General features: G+C 59.2%; 1 protein-coding gene across 2 annotated transcripts; it reads right to left on the reverse strand.

Moving 5' to 3' along the window:
- ANKRD24 (ankyrin repeat domain 24) lies at positions 9,750-16,384 on the reverse strand. 2 transcript variants are annotated; one of them, XM_021378921.1, is made up of 19 exons: positions 16,040-16,384; positions 14,873-15,003; positions 14,686-14,774; positions 14,465-14,529; positions 14,141-14,198; positions 13,994-14,064; positions 13,644-13,750; positions 13,376-13,563; positions 13,200-13,228; positions 12,968-13,060; positions 12,610-12,714; positions 12,466-12,507; positions 12,279-12,377; positions 12,126-12,198; positions 11,899-12,020; positions 10,617-11,825; positions 10,352-10,489; positions 10,214-10,279; positions 9,750-10,065 (listed from the first exon to the last, which is right to left on the reverse strand). In XM_021378921.1, the coding sequence occupies exons 1-19, from the start codon at positions 16,307-16,309 to the stop codon at positions 9,988-9,990; spliced, it is 3,033 nt and encodes a 1,010-aa protein (XP_021234596.1). In that variant the 5' UTR covers positions 16,310-16,384; the 3' UTR covers positions 9,750-9,987. The 2 variants fall into 2 exon arrangements, with proteins under 2 accessions (XP_021234596.1, XP_021234595.1); XM_021378920.1 differs by having other exon boundaries at positions 9,751-10,065; positions 12,466-12,510.

Below are 17,393 nucleotides of genomic sequence, written 5' to 3' on the forward strand. Positions count from 1 at the left end.
GGTCAGAGTGGGAGGTGCCCAACGCCTTTCAGCCAAGGGAGGTTCATCATGGGGTGCGGGGAGGAGGGAGGCTCGTGTGAAGCAGCTGTGCTGCCAAGGACAGGGCTCAGGGCTCCCCCAGCCCTACTGGGGATGGAGCTGGGACTTGCCCTGCTCATGTCCCACGTGGGAGGGCAGAAGCTCCTGAGCTCCTCGAGGAGCTGAGCGCTGAGCACACCTCACCCCGCACCCAGCATCCTCACCCCATAGAGCTATAGAATGGTTGGGTTGGAAGGGACCCCAAAGCCTCTCCATACCCACCCCTGCCATGCGCTGGGTGCCTCCCCCCAGCTCACACTGCCCAGGAACCATCCACAGCCTTGGGCACCTCCACGGATGGAGCACCCACAGCTCAGGGCAGCACCGAGGCCTCAACACCCTCAGTGAAGAATTTCCTCCTCGCACCTGCCCTACATCTTTCATTCCCCTTTTGTTGCATCCTTACCACCAGCCCTGGGCCATTGGCAGCCCCCGGTGCTGCTGTTCCACCGCTGTCCCCAACACAGCGCTGTCTCCGGAGAAGCTCCCGCTGCCAGCGCGGGGCTGTCACCGCTTCCCTTTGTTGCTGCTGTTGTTAACTTTAACGGCAACATCGGTTTATCCCCTTGATCTTGACGGGAAATAGGAAGGCGAGGGAAGCGTCTCCGGGGAACCAACGCTGCATGCGCTGAGCTTTAATTAGGGATGTGAGATTTCCTCCGACAGACACGACGTTCAGCGAGCCCGGCGCTGACAATGAGGAGGACCCGACACTGCTCCTGCTCCGAAACACAGCGTCAGATGGGAACGGAGGAGACGATCCCCAGCCCCGTGTGCATGCCCCAGTTTGGCACAGAGGTGACCCCGGCGTGGCCCAGACCCACAGGATCCGTGGGGCTGGGGGTGGCGGGGACGTGGCCGTGCGCATGGCACTGTCACCACGGGCAGGGCCGGGGAGCGATGCAGAGCACGGGGGCGGCTGCGCCATGCACAAGGGCGCGCGGTGGCTTCAGAAAACATTACAGCTGATTAAATCTGCAATTACGGATCTCGCTGCCGCCGCGCTCTCCTGTCAGCCTTGGCCTCAGCTGCTGACATCGCCGCGATAACAGCCGCGATTAGCATAAAATCCCGGCTCCGAGCCCGGCCAAGGATGGGGAGGATTAAGCAGCCGGCTTCTTCTGCTAATTAATAATCCACTTGATTAAGAATTGTCAATATGTCACCAGCGCAAGGACGGGACTTGTGTCCACGAGCTGGTGGCACTGCTCTGTGCCAGCATGAGGCTGCCATCTTCCTCCCCACCCCCCTCCTCCTCTCCCCCCCCAGCCAGTTGCCCCTGTGCCATCCCAGCCCCGCTCTCATTCAGCCCAGACCCCCCCTCACCACCCTTTCCCTTTTGCACATAGTGTGCTGGGGTACCCCAGCATCCAGTGCCCTGCGGCACCCTCACCCAAAAAGTGAGATGCCATAAGAAGGGCTCTCCCCATCTGATGACATCATTTGTCACGCTGGCTCGTGGTGACGTCACACGTTGCACCCACGGATACAGTGGCCACCACCTCAACCAGCCCCCAGTGCAGCCCCTGGGCCGCCCAGACCCCCCCTCCATGCACAATCAGGGCACGAATTACGCCCCACATTTTGGACATCCCCAAAACGTGGGGCAGTTCCCTAGCACATGGCATCAGCCGGGCTCAGGACAGAGCTCTGTACCCCCTCCTTCCAGCCCAAGCACCCCTCCCTGCCTCTGGTTGCTGCTGCTGCAGTTTGACCATGGGAAGCCACAGGGTGGGCACCCCTAGAAGCAGCTGTGAGGCAGATGAGCACTGGGTACAAGATGAGCATCCCCCCCCCTCCCGCCGCAGGAATACGGAGCAATTAGCTAATTGCAGCGGCAGGTCGGGGCAGGCGTGTGCTCCATCCTCGCAGTGCAGCCGAGCAGCGCTTTGTGCTTAACCCACATTCCCTTTTGTCCTGGCCGGAGTGTGCCCAGGGCACAGCGCTCAGCACGTGCTGAGCTCTCAGCCCCAAATTAAGCAGCCTCTCACCATGCTAACGAGCCCAGGTAAATGGGTCACGCTCGCTGCACAGAGGAGATGCTGCGCCACGGGCACTGGGCAGCTCCCATCACTCTTGGACAGCCCAGGGGTGATGGGTGGATGGGCTCAGACTCCAGCGCTGGGATTTTTGGAGGCCACGTGGGAGATGCTCCCACTGTGGGCCCGTCCTGCCCCTGCCCCACTGACCCCAGGATGGAGGATGGGGTCCGTGCCCCCGCTCTGGGCGTCCCCCTCCCGAAACCACCCAGGAGGACGGCACGTGCCTCTGGAGGAACGGCAATTCCTGACGGCAGCTTCTCCGGAGCGTTAATTATCTAATGATTCGGAGCCGCTGTACTGTGAACAAACAAACAAAGGCAGAAGGCACCCGCTCCAGCTGCGGCGCGGGGACAGATGTGCAGCAGGGGGAGCGCCAGGCTGGGTGACGGGGGACAGCGCTGCAAGGGGACATGGCCCTGGGGACCTGCACGGCCCCTCTGCTCTGGGGCGCAGCTGTGGGAGGGGGTTCCCAGCACTAAGGTTGTTGGGGGCTGTCCCACAGCGTGTCCCCATGCTGACAAGGTGATGCTGGGGTGCAGCTTGTACAGCCTGAGTGTCACCCCCAGGGACACCCAGCAGCTCAGCACCTTTCATGCCTCATTGGCTTTCATTTGCCACCCCAAAGATGCCTCCAGCCCCAGTGGGTGAACATCACACCCCACCTCTGTGCCTCCAGCTCAGTGGGTCCAGGGTTCCCCACTCCTTACCCCATCCCCAGAGATGTGCAGATCCATCCCCAGAGATGCAGCTGCTGCTCCTTGCACGTGGGGAGAGGGGAAGTGCTGTGATTTTGCATGGGGTGTTCATGGAGCCTGGGGATCAGCGCTCTGTCAGCTCCCAGGACACAGCCACAGCAACACAGCAATTATCAGTCCCAGGTGTTAATGACTGAACTTCCCACTGCTGCTTCCAATTAGCAGTTCCTGGAGACTGCACGCTGCCTTTCCATCACCCCACTGGGTGTCCTAAGGGAGGGGGGGGGAGTCAGCAGGTGACAGCAATGTCATTGGGGCACGTGGGGCTGGGCACTGCGCTGTATTGCACCCTGGGGGAGCACAGCTTCTGGTTGCTCAGAGCCAGGCAGAGCTTCAGTCTGCCTCTTCCCCATCAACGTTTGCTGCTTTGCTTCCATCCCCGGAGGGTTTTAATAACACGGATAAGATCTACAGTCTTTCATTAGGGTCTGCGCTGCAGTGCCCTGTAACAGAGCACACGATGCTGGGAGGGATCGAAGAGCGCTCAAGCGAGCCAGAGCCTCCAGCACATCCCCAGACTGCAGGAGCCGGGCACCAAGACATTCATACCCAAGGGGCTGGTGGGGCTTCCCCTGGGGTCCCCCTGGTTTCTCTCCCCACAGCACCCCAGCACTGCCCCAGGTCTCTCCCAGCCGGGCCGCACAGTCCCTCTGCAGCGGAATTATCCCGCAGGGCGCTCGAGCACGGGCTGCTTGGGGGCTCTCCTCCAGATCTTTAGCCCCATGTACAAGCATGGATTTTTCTGCCTCATTCCAACCAGGGAAGGTCGCTCCTCCCAGCTCCGGGCATTGGGGAGGACGATGGCCCCGGTGCAGCGACGCTGCAAGAAGGGACCATTGTGACCAAGCGCAGCTGCGCGGAGGGGATTGGATGGGGAATGCCAAAACGTTGGCTGCTGGGAAGAGGCTGGGATGAGCCAGCAGCCCTGACAGCGTTCCAAACCCCGCACGTGGACGGTGACAATCGGGGCTTTATGGGGAGAGAGGCGGTTTGTGCCCCCCGTGGCTCGGGCAGGGGGAGGTGGGCGCTCACAGGCGGATGGTGGGGGTAGGAAATCCACGTGGGGCTCACAGGGCGCTCCCAAACATCACAACAACACCGTGCTGGGGAGGAGGAAAGATGGAAAGAGCCAGGCGGGCTGCTTGGCCCAGATGCTGCTGCTTCTCTCCTTTAATTTTTCTGCCTTTACGCAGCGCCAGCTTTCATCCCCCACTGATTGGCAACGCATGCACAGCTCCATAGAGCTGCCTGGGGACAATGCCACGCGGCACAGGGGGGCAGGGAAAGGCGATGGGCAGGTAAAATGGGATAACCTTCATCCAGTCCCCACATCGAGCCTCATCCCTAACCCCATTGCTTCATCCTCTAACCCTATCTCCCACCAGGTCCTGCTATGATGCTCCCAAACCCTAACCCCAAACCCATGTACCCAGCCCAGTACATTGAACAAGCCTATAGAAGAAAAATCCTTGAGCCCACCCCAGAAGCAGCACATGTTACTCGGGTTATTACTGTTATCTCTAGGGTTGTTAGGCTTATGATCAGTATTAATTTGGGGGTTGGGGTCAGGTTTATTAGGATTAGGTTTGGGGTCAGGGTTATAGCTCTGGCCCCGCCACTCAGAGCCCACCAAGGGAATCGCCTGCCCCAAAATCAGACCCCACAAACACAATCTGCTTCGAGGCTCCCATGCCCCAGGGAGAGATCCAAGGCACAAAGTGATGCAAGACAACCCAACCGTAGAACTCTTTTGCAGAGTGATAGCACTTCGTTCATGAGTATTGAACCCTAAAGTGCAACACAAGGAAGGCAAGGGGAAAGACAGGGCAAAGCAAGAACACCCAGGGAAAGCAAGAGCAGTGCAAAGGAAAACCAACACGAAGCCAACAGGACGCCATAAAGCAAAGCAACGAGCTCTGGGAAAAACAGAGCATGCCATGCTACATAATGAGATTATACGTGAGGATAAATATTGCCCTTACCTATATGAGCAATTAGAAGCCAGTCAGCAAAGCTGGGTTCCAGGGCATCCCAGGAAATGCAGCTTTCCACCTCTTGTTGCTTTCATGAAGAGCCACAGAACCGCCCTTGCAGTTCTTGCCCTGCTTACAGTGGTTGGAATGGCAGCGTGGTCAGGATTATAAGAGGTTTGGGCTCTTGTAAATAGGGTTAATACAGTAATTTTTAGAGTAATTGCAGTCATGATGAGGGTTGTGTTCGTGTTACCTTGAGGATTGAGATTACTGTCAGTGTCACTTTGACAGTGGCTTTCCTGGATTATTTTTAGTGGACTTTTAGGGTAAGGGCTATTGCAATTATTGTTGGGTGACTGGGGTTATGATTAATGTTACTTCTAGGGTTAAGATTACGGTTGCTTTAACGATTGCTTTTTTGCATTACAATTAAGGTCACTTCTACTGTAAACTTTCAGCATCGTTTTTATTGCCACATTTAGCGATGTTTTTAGCATCAGGCTGAGGGTCAGCTTTAGAGTTATGCTGGGGGTTGAGACCGTTTCTTAGAGCTCCTATTCGGGCTCCTATTGAGGTCAGGGCATAGGTTAAAATGAAGGCTGTCCCAGCCAATCAGGCCCCACCAATGCAATCCACTTCCATGCTCTAGGGCCCTACAAAGGCTTTGACTTCCCCCAGGCACATCAGTCTAGGGCTGATACCCCCACAGCTACAGCTTTGCAGAAGCTGCACCTGCCTACAGGAGTGAGCTGCAGCGCAACGCAGGGCTCTGACACCAAAGCAGATTCTCTTCACAGAGAGGGATGGGGTTATGGTTCAGCTCAAGCTGTCACTGCAGGAGCAGCTGAGTTCAACTCGTTGGGCAAACACAATCACAGAGGAGTGCTTAGACCGGACCGGTCTGCAAGGGAACGGCACGCAGCGCTCATTCAGGTCCCTTCTCCCTATTTCCCAAACAGCTGCTCGTGGAGTTTCAGCACACAGCCATCCCGCTCTGCTTGCTCACAAGTGCTTGCTCACAAGTGCCAGCCACCGGCACCCCCAGCTCATAGCTGCTGCACGTAGATACCACCTTGCCATCCCCTCTCTTGTCACAAGAGCGAGTTGACAGAGTGGGCTCGCTGCATTCGGCTCCTCCTGCTGCTCATGCACCAACCACACGCAGTGCTGCAGCTCTGTTCCTCCGGGGGCCCTGAGCCCACAGAAGCTGGCAGCACGGTCCTGCTCCCCCCACTGTTATCTTGCAGGTCCAATGCACACAGTGAAGCAATACAACCCGGCTGGATAACTCTCTTACAGAACGGCGGTGCTTTAGGATTTGATATTCACGAAGAAAGAGCAACGCCTGAGCGACGCAGAGGAAGGGAATGGGAGCAACAGGGCAAAGCAAGGAGAACACATGGAGAAAGCAAGGGAAAGGCGAGAGGAAAAGGACAAAGTGCAGTAACGAGCTCTGGGATGCTACACTGTGCCACACTATGCAATGGGGAAATATTTGTGCGCGCACGCTGCCCTTCCCTATTCGGGCAACCAGCGGCCAGTCAAAAAAGATGGGTTTGGGTGCCTTCCTGGCAATGTGGCTTTCTGTTGGAGGCGATCCGGTGGAGTTGTTTTTTCCCGGAGCAGTTTGGAATGATGCTGTTTCCCCGCTGGCGTCCCGCTCCTTTCCGGCGTCTCTGCTGTTTTTCACGTAGCGCCGCGGAGCGGTTCTCTGCTGCCACCTGCTGGGCGCCGGGCGGTACTGCAGGCACGGCCCCGCGCATGCGGGGTAGCGCCTCTGTCGCGAGCATGCGCAGTGCTCCTCTCTCAGAGCAACGTGGGTGCGCGCTGTGCACGTGGCTGCGTCCCGGGACACGACGGAGCTTGGCTGCAGGGGATGGGTAAGAAATCCATGTGTTCAGCGGCTCCTAGGAAACTCGGTAGTGTGCAAGTTGGGGTGGTCCTAGGGCTGCTTCACAGCAATGCTGAGGAATGAGCTGTCCTGGTGTAGTGGAGGTCACGAGCATGCTGCTGCTCAATGCATCCCCAGTGTGAACAATGCTGTGGCATTGGGCTTATTTTGGTTTTAATTGGTGCAGTCGTTTTTCCTGAGAAGGCATCCATCTTTTCCTGACTTTGTGGGGCCGGCAGCCAAGCGCTCACAAAGTCCATCCTGATGATGGTTCGTCCTCGAAAGATATCAGGATGGAGATGGTCTGAGATGCCACGGAGCCGATCAAGAGCTCTTTGTCATTCTGCAAGGTCTGGAGAGCTGCGAGAGAAAGAAACAGAGCAGAAGTGAATGAGAAAATACAGAGAGAACAGCTCCGCAGACACCAAAATGAAGAAGGAGGATGGGAGATTCTCCAGGCACAGGATTAGAAGTCTTCTGCAACTCATGGAGAGGATCACAGTGGAGCAGGCAGTTCCCCTGCAGCCCATGGGGTACCACGAAAGGCAGATTTTCATGGGCAGCCCACAGGGGAGCAGGAGGTCTGGAGAAGCTGCTGCTCATGAGGACCCTTGGTGGTCCCTCTTCATAGCATGGACCCATATTGGAGCACTTCTTGAGTAACTGCAGTCTGTGGGAAGCCCACATGGGATCGGTTTGGTAAGAACAGCATTCTGTGAAAGGCACCCCATGCTGGAGCAGGGAAAGGGAGTGAGAAAGAAAGAGTGACAGAGATGAAGCGTTATGGACTGACTGCAGCTAGCGTTCCATGTTTGCTTTTCATTTCTCAGTGCTCTAGTCTGTTAGTAATTGGTAATAATGTATATTAATCTCCGTTAGGCTTAAGTCTGTTTTGTCCGTGTCAGTAATTAGTGAATGATCTCCTTGTCCTTATCTCAACCCTTGAGGCCCTTTTCATCATATTTTCTCTGTTCCTTTGAGCATTAGGGCTGAGAAAAGAGTATGGCCCCTGCCTATAGCAGGAGGGTTGGAACTAGATGATCTTAAAGGTCCCTTCCAACCCAAACTATTCTGTGTTTCTATGAGAAGTGAAGCCCTATCTGCAAAGACTCGCAAGCACCCCCTCTGTGCTAGCTCCCTTTCCAGGTGGAGAAGGTGGCACAAATGGACAAATAACCTAGAATCATTAATTCTCCTGAGTTGGATGAGACCCACAGGGATCATCAAGTCCAGTGTTTAGCAACCCCAGCATTAAGCCATATATCTAAGAGCCTTGTGTGCAAATGCTTCCTGAACACCAGCGGGCTCCTCTCAATGTACCTCTGTCTGCAACATGATTTAGTGTGCACTCCACTCCAGTATCCAGACCTGGAATTGAGCCCCTAGGAACGCAGATTCTGACCTGACATGTTACCCTGTGTGCTCCAACACTTTGAGCCTGACCCTGCAGCCAGCCACAAACCCATTGTACTGTGCATGTCTAGCTGTATGCTGAACATTTCACCTCTGCCCATTGAGCCTCAGACCCAGCTTATCCTGCCCAGAACGCGAGTAAATCCCAGCGAAGTGTGAAGAAAGTGCTTTTTTCGGCGCCGCCCGACATCCCAGCTCCGTGGTTCTGTTGTCCACGCGTCGCACGACGGTCTGTGCACTACTGCACGTGTGCGGAGCAGCGCGTGCAGTACCGAATTTTGGTCGCTAGGTGGCAGCAGCGAGTGGCGCAGCGCTAGTGCGCATGAGCAATGCCGGGGCGGGTGCCTGTCAGTCAGATGCGGCGATGAGCCAATCGGATGCCGGGGGGTGCAGCTGGGTGACAAAGCGGTCCGTTCCCGGGTCTTGCTCGGGGGTAAAAATGCGGAAATAGACAAGAGACATCCTGGAGTGGATGGGGGAGCGTCCGCGAGTGGACTGCTCACGTACCCCTTTAGTAGTTAGAAGAAATACATATCGCGTTTACGTCTTTGGGTGTATGTGTTATGCTGCCCGGAGGACCAAAGAACATAGAGATCGGTGGACTGGCGGCGCAGAGCGGTTAAAACGAAGAGATTCCACTTCCGCGTTTTCCGCACATGCGCAGCAAGCTCGGGAGGACCTACTACCATAGAGATAGGCTGCACGAGAGCGCCGAGCTCTTCTGTAGCACTACGCATGCGCGAGCCCGTGTCTGCAGTACCTCTTTTTAATCAGCAGGCGGCAGTAGTGAGTCCCTCTGCGCCGTGCACTGCCTGTAGTACTGCCGTTTTTCCAGCAGGGGGCAGCAGCGTTCAGCGGACTACCGCAGCCCCCGCCCTGTCTGCAGGGCACGTGCGGGTTCCAAAAATGTGCGTAATACAGCTGACTGCAAACGTAAAGTAGCAACTCCATAGTGATATCTAAGTTTTCTGGGGAAGCACTCAGCGTAACCAAGTGTGCAAGTCTCACCCAGCAGGCATTCCCTATGGAGGGGAGAGAGGTTCAGTGCATTGACTGACCCCAGCAGTCAGCGATGTCCTCCCAGCTTGTCTGCAGTGCCATCGTCCATAAATTCCTCCTTTCTGGTGCCGTTTTCTTGCCTTCAGATGGAGCTTGAGTGACTCTCATCGTACATATTTTTGTCGTCATTGGTGTAAAATTGCCTCCCTTTGCTTTTACAGGTATAGGCAAAAGAATTCTGAGCGCACGCCCAGCGAGGTGTGGTCACACCTTGGAGCTGGGCAGCCTTTGGGATGGAGCTGTTCGCCCAGGGATGTGTTTCTGACACAGAAGTGGGGACCTGCAGGCCAGCTTAACCTCACAGGGATCCCTGCTCATGGGGCTGCTGCCTGCACCAGGCCCCAGGGAAGCAGGTTTTTTTGTCTCTGTCTAAAAGGGTTTTGCCCCTTCCCACCCCACTGCTTCCTTCGTGGTCACCTGCTCCCCGCTGGGGGCGCTGGGGCAGAAGGAGATGATGGCATTAAATCCCCAACATCCTCATTTCCAGCACTGTGTTCTGTATCACCCGTGTGCCCATCCTCATCCCCCCCAGAGACAAGCCATCCTGGTGCTGTGAATATAAATACTTTATTGCTACTGTGCTGGGGTGCGTGCAGCAGCGTGGGGGCTAGCACGGGACCCCCAGTGCCAAGTGAATGCTGGGGATGTGTGTGCCAGCACCAGGGTGCTGCTCAGAGAAGCAAAGGGGCTGTGAGGGTGTGAGCATGGACCTGACCCCCCTGCCAGGTTGCTGGCTGTGCCCGTGGTCCCTGTGGTCCTGCCTCGCTGGTGGGGATTCATCTGCCCTGCTCCTGCAGCCGCTGCATCTTCAGGATCTGGCACAGAAGCCTCTGCACATCCTCATCCATGTGGCCCTGGGGCAGAAGGGACATTCGGGAGCTCAGTCAGTTGGCAGTCCCTGGATCTGGCCCCTTGCTGCCACCCCTGTGTACAGGGCACTGGTGCACGGATGGTGCAGCGGTCCCTGATGGCAGCGTCCCCGCAGCCACGTCCCCAGCTCACTTGCACCGCGTAGAGCAGGTGGCTCCGGTACAGCTTGACCACCTTGCTGTGCTGCAGCTCCGTCTCCTGAAAGGGAGCGAGCAGGCTTGGGCTTGGGGCCAGGGGCTTGGGGAACCCACCAGGCACCCCTATACCCACTGCCAGCTTCTCCTCCAGCGCCCGGATCCTGGACTGCGTGGCAGCAGTGTCAGGGGGGGGCTGCGGCACTCCCCGGGGCTCTGGGAGTGCGTTCAGTGCCTCCTTCAGCCTGAAGACCTCCTTGGAGAGCTCGGTGATCTGCACAGTGCACAGCAGTTATGGGGAACCAGGGGCCACTCAGCCCCATCTTCCCAATGGTCTCCCCATTGCTGTGCCCCCCCCCCCGCCACCCCACCTCCTCCTCTTCCTCTTCCCCATCCCCTACCTTCCTATCCCTGTCCCTGACCATCCGGGCTGAGTCCTCGGCGTGGCCGTGGAGGTCCTGCAGGCGCCGTGCTTCATCCCGCGCCTCGGCCAGCTGCTGCTGCACGGCGGCCAGCCGCTCCTCGGCCGCCTGCCGCTCGCTCTTCATGAACAGCGCCTGCCGCTGCACCCGGAACACTTCCTCGCACGTCTTCTCGTGCCGCCGCGACAGCTCGTTCAGCCGCTGGGCCAACGCCGCCGCCTCGGCCCGCAGCCCCTCCTGCGCCGCCTCGTGCTCCCCTCGCGGCACCGCCGCCGCCAGCTCAGCCTCCAGCCGGGCGGCCTCGCGCCCCTTGGCCTCCGCCGCGGCCTGCAGCCGGTCCGCCCGCTGCTGCAGCGCCTGCACCTGCTCCTGCAGCGCCGCTGTGGCCCGAGCGTGCTCCTCTGCTGACACGTTGCCCTTGGCCTCCTTCTGTGCCTGCTGCAGCCGGGCCAGCACCTCCTCGTGCTCCTGCCGCCCCACCGGCCGGGCAGCCAGCTGCTCTCGCAGGGCCTCCAGCTCCATCTCCCTGCGGCCCAGCACTTCCCGCAGCTGCCCCAGCTGGGCCGTCGCCTCCCCGTGCTGCCGCACCAGCTCGGCCACGCGCTGCTCTGCCGCACCTGGCTCCAGCTCAGGCGCGGCGCCCGCCCGCCAGTCCTGTGTCTTGGCTTCCAGCTCACGTCGCATTGCCTCCGCCGCCGCCTCCGCTCGGCTGCAGCGCTCCAGCAGGGCCGCCTTCTCCTGCAATGCCTCCTCCAGGGAGGGCCCAAGTGAGGCCGTCGCCTCCTGGGCACCAGCCTCCAAGCGGCCCTGCAGCTCCCGCACCTGCTGCTCCCGCTCCTCCAGCGCCGCCCGTGCCTGCTTCAAGGCCACCCGGGCCTCGGCCAGCTCGGTGCCACGCTCCTGCTCGGGGCCGGGGGGAGGCTGCTGGGGTGGCACCCGCAGCTCGCACTTACACCGGGTCTGGGCCTGTTGCTCAGCATGCTGCTGCTCCTTGCTCCCTTTTCCACCTGGCTCTGAGGCAGAGCTCTGCTTCTCGGCCTCTGCCAGCCTCGCCGGGCCCTGCAGCGCCGCTGTGCCCCGAGCCTGCAGCCTCTCCAGCTCGCGCTTGAGAGAGTTGTAGAGGCTGGCAGGCACAAAGTCCCCGTGCAAAGATGGGTCGCTCTCATCCCTCTCAAAGTTCTCCAGGACCTGCCGAGGGGATGGTGAGGCTGCCAGGGGGCAGGAGACCAAGGGAGGGATGGGCAGACGGAAAGTGACTTGCCTGTATCTTCTCCCTCAGCTCCTTGTTCTGCATGGTGAGGGACTGCACCTGGCCCTGCAGCGTGGCCAGCAGCTCCTCAGCCGAAGGGCTCAGAGTCTTCTTGGAGAGCAGCAGCTCTGCCCCTGTGCAGCACACAGATGCTGGTGCCGTGCCCGTGTGCATGCTCCGCACCGTCTGTGAGTGCTGCACAGCCCCACGGGGACCCTGGGAGGCCAGCAGGGCCCTACCTGGGAACTCAAGCAGCTCTCCCTCCTCATCCTGCAGCGTCTCGATGTCGTAGCTCGTGTTCTCCTTCTCGTTCTAGGGGTGCAGAGCAGCATGTGTCAGATGCTGCACACCCTGCCCGGCCTCTGGTGCTGCCAGCTACTGCCTATGCTCACCTCCATCGAGGACAAGCGGCTCTGCAGAGCCTCCACCTCCTTGCCCAGCCGTTCCTTCTCTCTTTCCCGTGCTGCCAGCCGCTCCTCCAGCTCTTGGATCTGCAGGGCATGACACAGGGGTCCCCCTCACTCTCCAGGACCCCTCAGACAGCCAAAGCTGCCCGTGACCACCCCACGCTGGCCTCACCTGCTTCTCCATGGAGCGTAGGGAGCCCTTGTCCAGCTCTGCCTGCTGGGGAGAGACAACAGGGAGACAACAATGCTGTCCTCATTCATCCCATCCCTGGTGATGGGGTGGCATCTTCCCCATGAAATCGTGCCTCACCAGTACCTCTCGTCTCTCCTTCTCCTGCTGCTCCAAACCCCGGATTTTCTGCAAGAACTGTGCCCGCTCCTGCCGCAGCCGCACAATCTCCTCGTAAGCATCCTGGTCCTCCTGCAGGCAAGCAGCTGTCCAGCCTCAGGACGTGATGCCGCCGACCCATCCCTGTCCCAGACTCCCCACTGTGGCCTCCATTGCATTCTCAAAGCAGCCCATGAGCACCACCTCCAATGCAGGCAGGGACCCCCCCCCACGCAGCCCCCAGGGTGGGGAAAGATGGAGGAGTTCTGAATGGGCCACGGTTCAGCTGTCTTGTGCCTGCCATGCTGACTGCAGACATGGTGCCAAGAAGGATCCTGTCTCTTACCTGGCCGGGGGTACCTGGGGGAGGCAGGGGAGCTTTCCTCTTCCTCGGGGTGTTGCTTTTCTCTCTGCCTGCCGACTGGCTGGGTGAAGATGTCTGCAGAGAGGGACATCACATCCCAAGTGGCCTCCCCCCTTCCTGGACCATCACCACCTTGGAGAGCCTGAGGACTCTCAAGGACCCCCACCCAGGGGCCAGGCCAGTCCTGCTAAGAGTCAGGCCTGGCAACCCTCACCTGCGATGTCTGCGCAGATGATTCCTCTTCTGCTGGGCAAAGTGGAAAGGGAAATCAGGGAGGTTTTGGGGATCATGGAGGTGGGCATGGCAGGTATAGCCAGAGTGGGTGCAAGGACACCTCGGGGTGTGCTCACACAGTGGTGTGCACTCATGGAGAACATACGGCTGCCTTACCACTGGCCCAGGACTGGCGCTGGGCAGCCTCTTGCAGGAAGTGCTGGATGAGAGCATTGCCCGTGGACAGGCCGTAGTGTGCAGCATCGTGGCCCGTCGAGTCCACCAAGGCCACCCGTGCACCGGCATTAATGAGCACCTCCACGGTCTCCACGCTGCCATTCTCACAGGCCAGCATCAGGGCTGTCCTGAGCAGAGGGGTGGGAGCAGAAGTGAGAGGACCATCCACCTCCCCATGTGCCCCCAGTTCCCACCAGCAAAGACTCACTTCCCCTGCAGGTCCCGGCTGTTGATGGCTGCGCCGCGGTGCAGCAGGTACTGGCAGAGCTCTGAGTGGCTCATCTTGGCAGCAAGGATCAGCGGCGTGCAGCCACCCTGGGCAGAGATAGATCGGGTGAGGTTGTGGAGATGCTGCTTGGATCCCTCCACTTTGGGGCACCCTGCTGCTTGATTTCCACATCCCGCTTGCAGGGTGTTTTCACAGCAGGATTCTGGACACCCCAGGTACCGCCAGCTGCTGTGTTGCACCCCAGAAGCAGCTGTATTTCAGAGGTAGCCCCAGCATGGATCTTTGCTGCTCTGCAGAGTATCGCAGGGTGAGGAGGAGAGGGATCTCACCTTGTCCTTGATGTTCAGGGCAGCCTTGTAATCACAGAGGATCTCTGAGCACGATATGCAGCCACTGATCGCTGTGGAGGACAGAGGCTGAGTGCTGCCCAATGTGGGGATGCAAGCAGGATAGGTTTGGCACCGGTCCCCACTCACCTGCATGGTGCAGCGCCGTTTGGCCGCTGCTGTCAGCTATATCCACAGGGCAGGAGGCCTGAAAGGAAAGGGTCTGGGTTACAGCAGGATGGGGGACAGACAGACTGTGCAAGCGTGTAGCGACTTGGCGTGGTTATAGGGCTGAGCAGGGCTGCCCCAAATCATACAGTGCCAGATAGACCCAGGAACCACCATGCCAACCAGCACCACCACTGAGGGAAGGGAGCTCAGGGACAGAGGGCACCATCCTGGGGCTGCCCTTAAGGTGCTGGGCTCAATGTGGGATGACGCCAGGTACATCACCCTCCCTCCCAGCCCCAGTACCTGCAGCAGCTTGCTCACACACTGTGGGTGGCCATGCTTGGACGCCAGGTGCAGGGCAGTGTAACCTGGGAAGAGGGACAGACAAACAGGTCAGAGGACGGACGAGTTGGTAGCAGAGGGGATCAGTTGGGGGACAGATAGATGAGCACACAGCGGGACCTGCTGGGCTGAGCAGGGCTACCACAGCAGTAGACAGGGGCATATGGTCGCCATGCCCTCACCTGAGCTGTCCTTGGTCATGGCATCCACACCGTGAGCTAGCATGGCTTCAAGGCAGTCCACGTTCCCCCGTATGGCAGCCAGATGAAACCTGCAGCAAGAGCCAGAGCTGTCGGACCCATGTCTCTCACCTAAGCCCCATCACAGCCCTGCATCCTTGGTGGCCTGGAGACACAGGCCAGTGCTTACGCAGATTTGCCCTCCGAATCCAGCTTGGTGGGGACCAGGCCCTTGCGGACGAGGAGGGATGCCACCTTTCCAGCATCGTTGTAATCCACAGCTTGCAGGAGCTTCTCATCGTTCTTGGTCCAGTCCTGACTCTGCAACAAAGCCAACATGAAGCTGTGATCCCTGTGCTATCCTCAGGGGCAGGTAAAACGTTGGGCTAGGCACGGGTGCCAATCCACATCCCCTCCCCTGCTATCTCTCACCCACCCCCAACCCTATCTCTTGGGTGCCCTTTCCGAGCTGCTGCAGTGTCAGGTGTGCTGTATGAAGGGTTTAGCTGGGAGAGCTGGTTGGAATGAGGTTCCCCTTCACCCCACAACCAGTTTGTAGTTCACAGACGGGGGAAGTAGCAGAGCTGCCCCAGTTTCGCTCTGAATGTTCCAAGATTTGGGATGCTCCCTGACTGCCCCTACTCCAGGGTTTGTTCCTGCCACCCCAGTGCTTCTGATGCTATTCACAGCCAGCACCCAGGGGTGCCTGAGCCCTATCTCTGCCTGGGTCTCTCCATTCCCAGCCCTGTTTTGTTCCTTTTCAAGGAAGGGGTCAAGTCAGGGCAAGCAGAGCTGACAGTAAGCTCAGATCCCCGGAGATAACTGCAGCCCGAGATGTGTGGGGTATGATGCTGACCTTGCTCCCGAGCAGGACTGGGGCTAGGTGAGGGTTTGCTGGCCCAGTGGCCCCACACATCCCTTCCTCAGGGAACGACCCACAGCAGAACAGGACCAGCGTGGGAAGCCTCAGGCTCACCCCACAGCCTGAGACAACAAACCAGAGCTTGGCTGCGGCTGGGAAATGGAAGTCACCTCTGCGAGCTGCTCGCATCCTGCCCCTCACCAGCTGATGCCCAGCACTAGGCGGGGGCCCTGTGCCACGCCACTTGTCCTATGGGGCCAGGGGATCTTGACATGGGGCGTGGAATAAACCAGGCTCCCGGGGTTACTGGGCAAACTGGGAGCTTAGTGCTCACCCCCTCCCCTTTGTCTTGCAAGGACAAAGCTGCTCGGAGAGGACGCAGTGGAGCCCCGGGGACAGGGTTGGGAATAGAGGGGGTCCGGGCGGGGTGGGGGTGACACAGCTTACCCCGTGTGCAGGACTGAAGGGGAGCGGGGATGGAGGGCAGGGACGTACCGCAAAGGAGGCAGCGGCACAGAGGCAGATCTGCTTCATGGTGCTGAGGAGGAGGCGGCGGGCAGCCATGCATCCCTTGCCTCCCTGCCTGGGCGTGGGCTGGCCGGGGCTCCAGGCTACGGACCCCCGGACAACGGGTCGGTCCGGTACCGCCGCCCGGGCGGGGGCCGGGTCCTGCCGCAGTGGCAGCCGGGATCCGCCTCCTGCCACCCCTTCGTCCCTCCTTCCTGCCCTCCCTCCTCGGCGCCCAGAGCTCCAGCATCCCAGCATCCCTGCCTCGGAGCAGGTACGAGATCCCTCTAAGCACCAAGGCTGGTCCCAGTTAGAGTGGGAGGAGCTGGGGGGAGTAGCTCTCCCACCCTGTGCCCAAGAATAGGAAAAGATGCATCCGCAAACTAAGGGGACAAGCATCCTCCCACTGCCTGCATCCAGCTCCCCAAGGAGGAGGAAGGATGTAGGACATGAACCCTGCCCTGGGGGGCACAAACTGACCTCCCACCACTCTGGGGACAAGAGGGACATGCAGGACCCCCTGCCTGAATCTTAGGGTACCAGTCACCTCCTACAAGGAGGGAACCCCAAAATGCAGAGAGTTCCCAGGCATCCATCCCAGAAGTGCAGGACCAAAGGAGGCCCTCAGCCCTCCCCTCTCACAGCAGTGTCCAGGGCAGTGAAGGGAAACTGAGGCACAGAGCACCCTGAGCACAGCAGGCAGTGCGGGGGCTGCCACCTACACAGGTCCCCCTGGTGCTGCCACGTGCAGTGGGGACAGCACTGTCACCCTCTTCCCAGCCTGGGGAACAGCAGGAACCTTCAGCACGGTGCCAGCCTGGTGCTGAATAATTAAGGAGCATTGACTCACTGGCTCCAAGGTGGGAACCCAATCTGGCTGTGGCAGCTGGAAAGCTGGCAGCCATCTCTGCATCCCATGGGACAGAAATGGGTACAGGACCTGGGACACACTCACCTCTCCTCGGTGCTGCCTTTCCCTCCTTTGCTCTGCCCTTCTCCCACCAGTGATTCCAGTGGCAGCCATGGTTAGTGACCACTTGGGGCAAGTCCCTATGTCCCCATAACCACAGGAAACCTAGGACATCCCGGGGCAGGTCCCCATGTCCCCATACACCTGTGAAACCTAGGACATCCTGGGGCAGGTCCCCACGTTCTGTGGACAACCCAGGACGCCTCCCCATGTCCTTGAGGACAGCACTTACATCTGCCTTCCTGAACTTGGCTTTCAGGCTCTTCATGGCAACTCCAGCCCCAATCCCGTGGCTCCTGGACACCCGATGGCTTGTGCCTGAGAGCCTCGTCCGCCCAGTGGGGTCAGGCCCTGGGGATGTGACCGTCACAG

Source organism: Numida meleagris, chromosome 27 (genome assembly GCF_002078875.1).
Source record: "Numida meleagris isolate 19003 breed g44 Domestic line chromosome 27, NumMel1.0, whole genome shotgun sequence".
Classification (NCBI taxonomy): Eukaryota; Metazoa; Chordata; class Aves; order Galliformes; family Numididae; genus Numida; species Numida meleagris.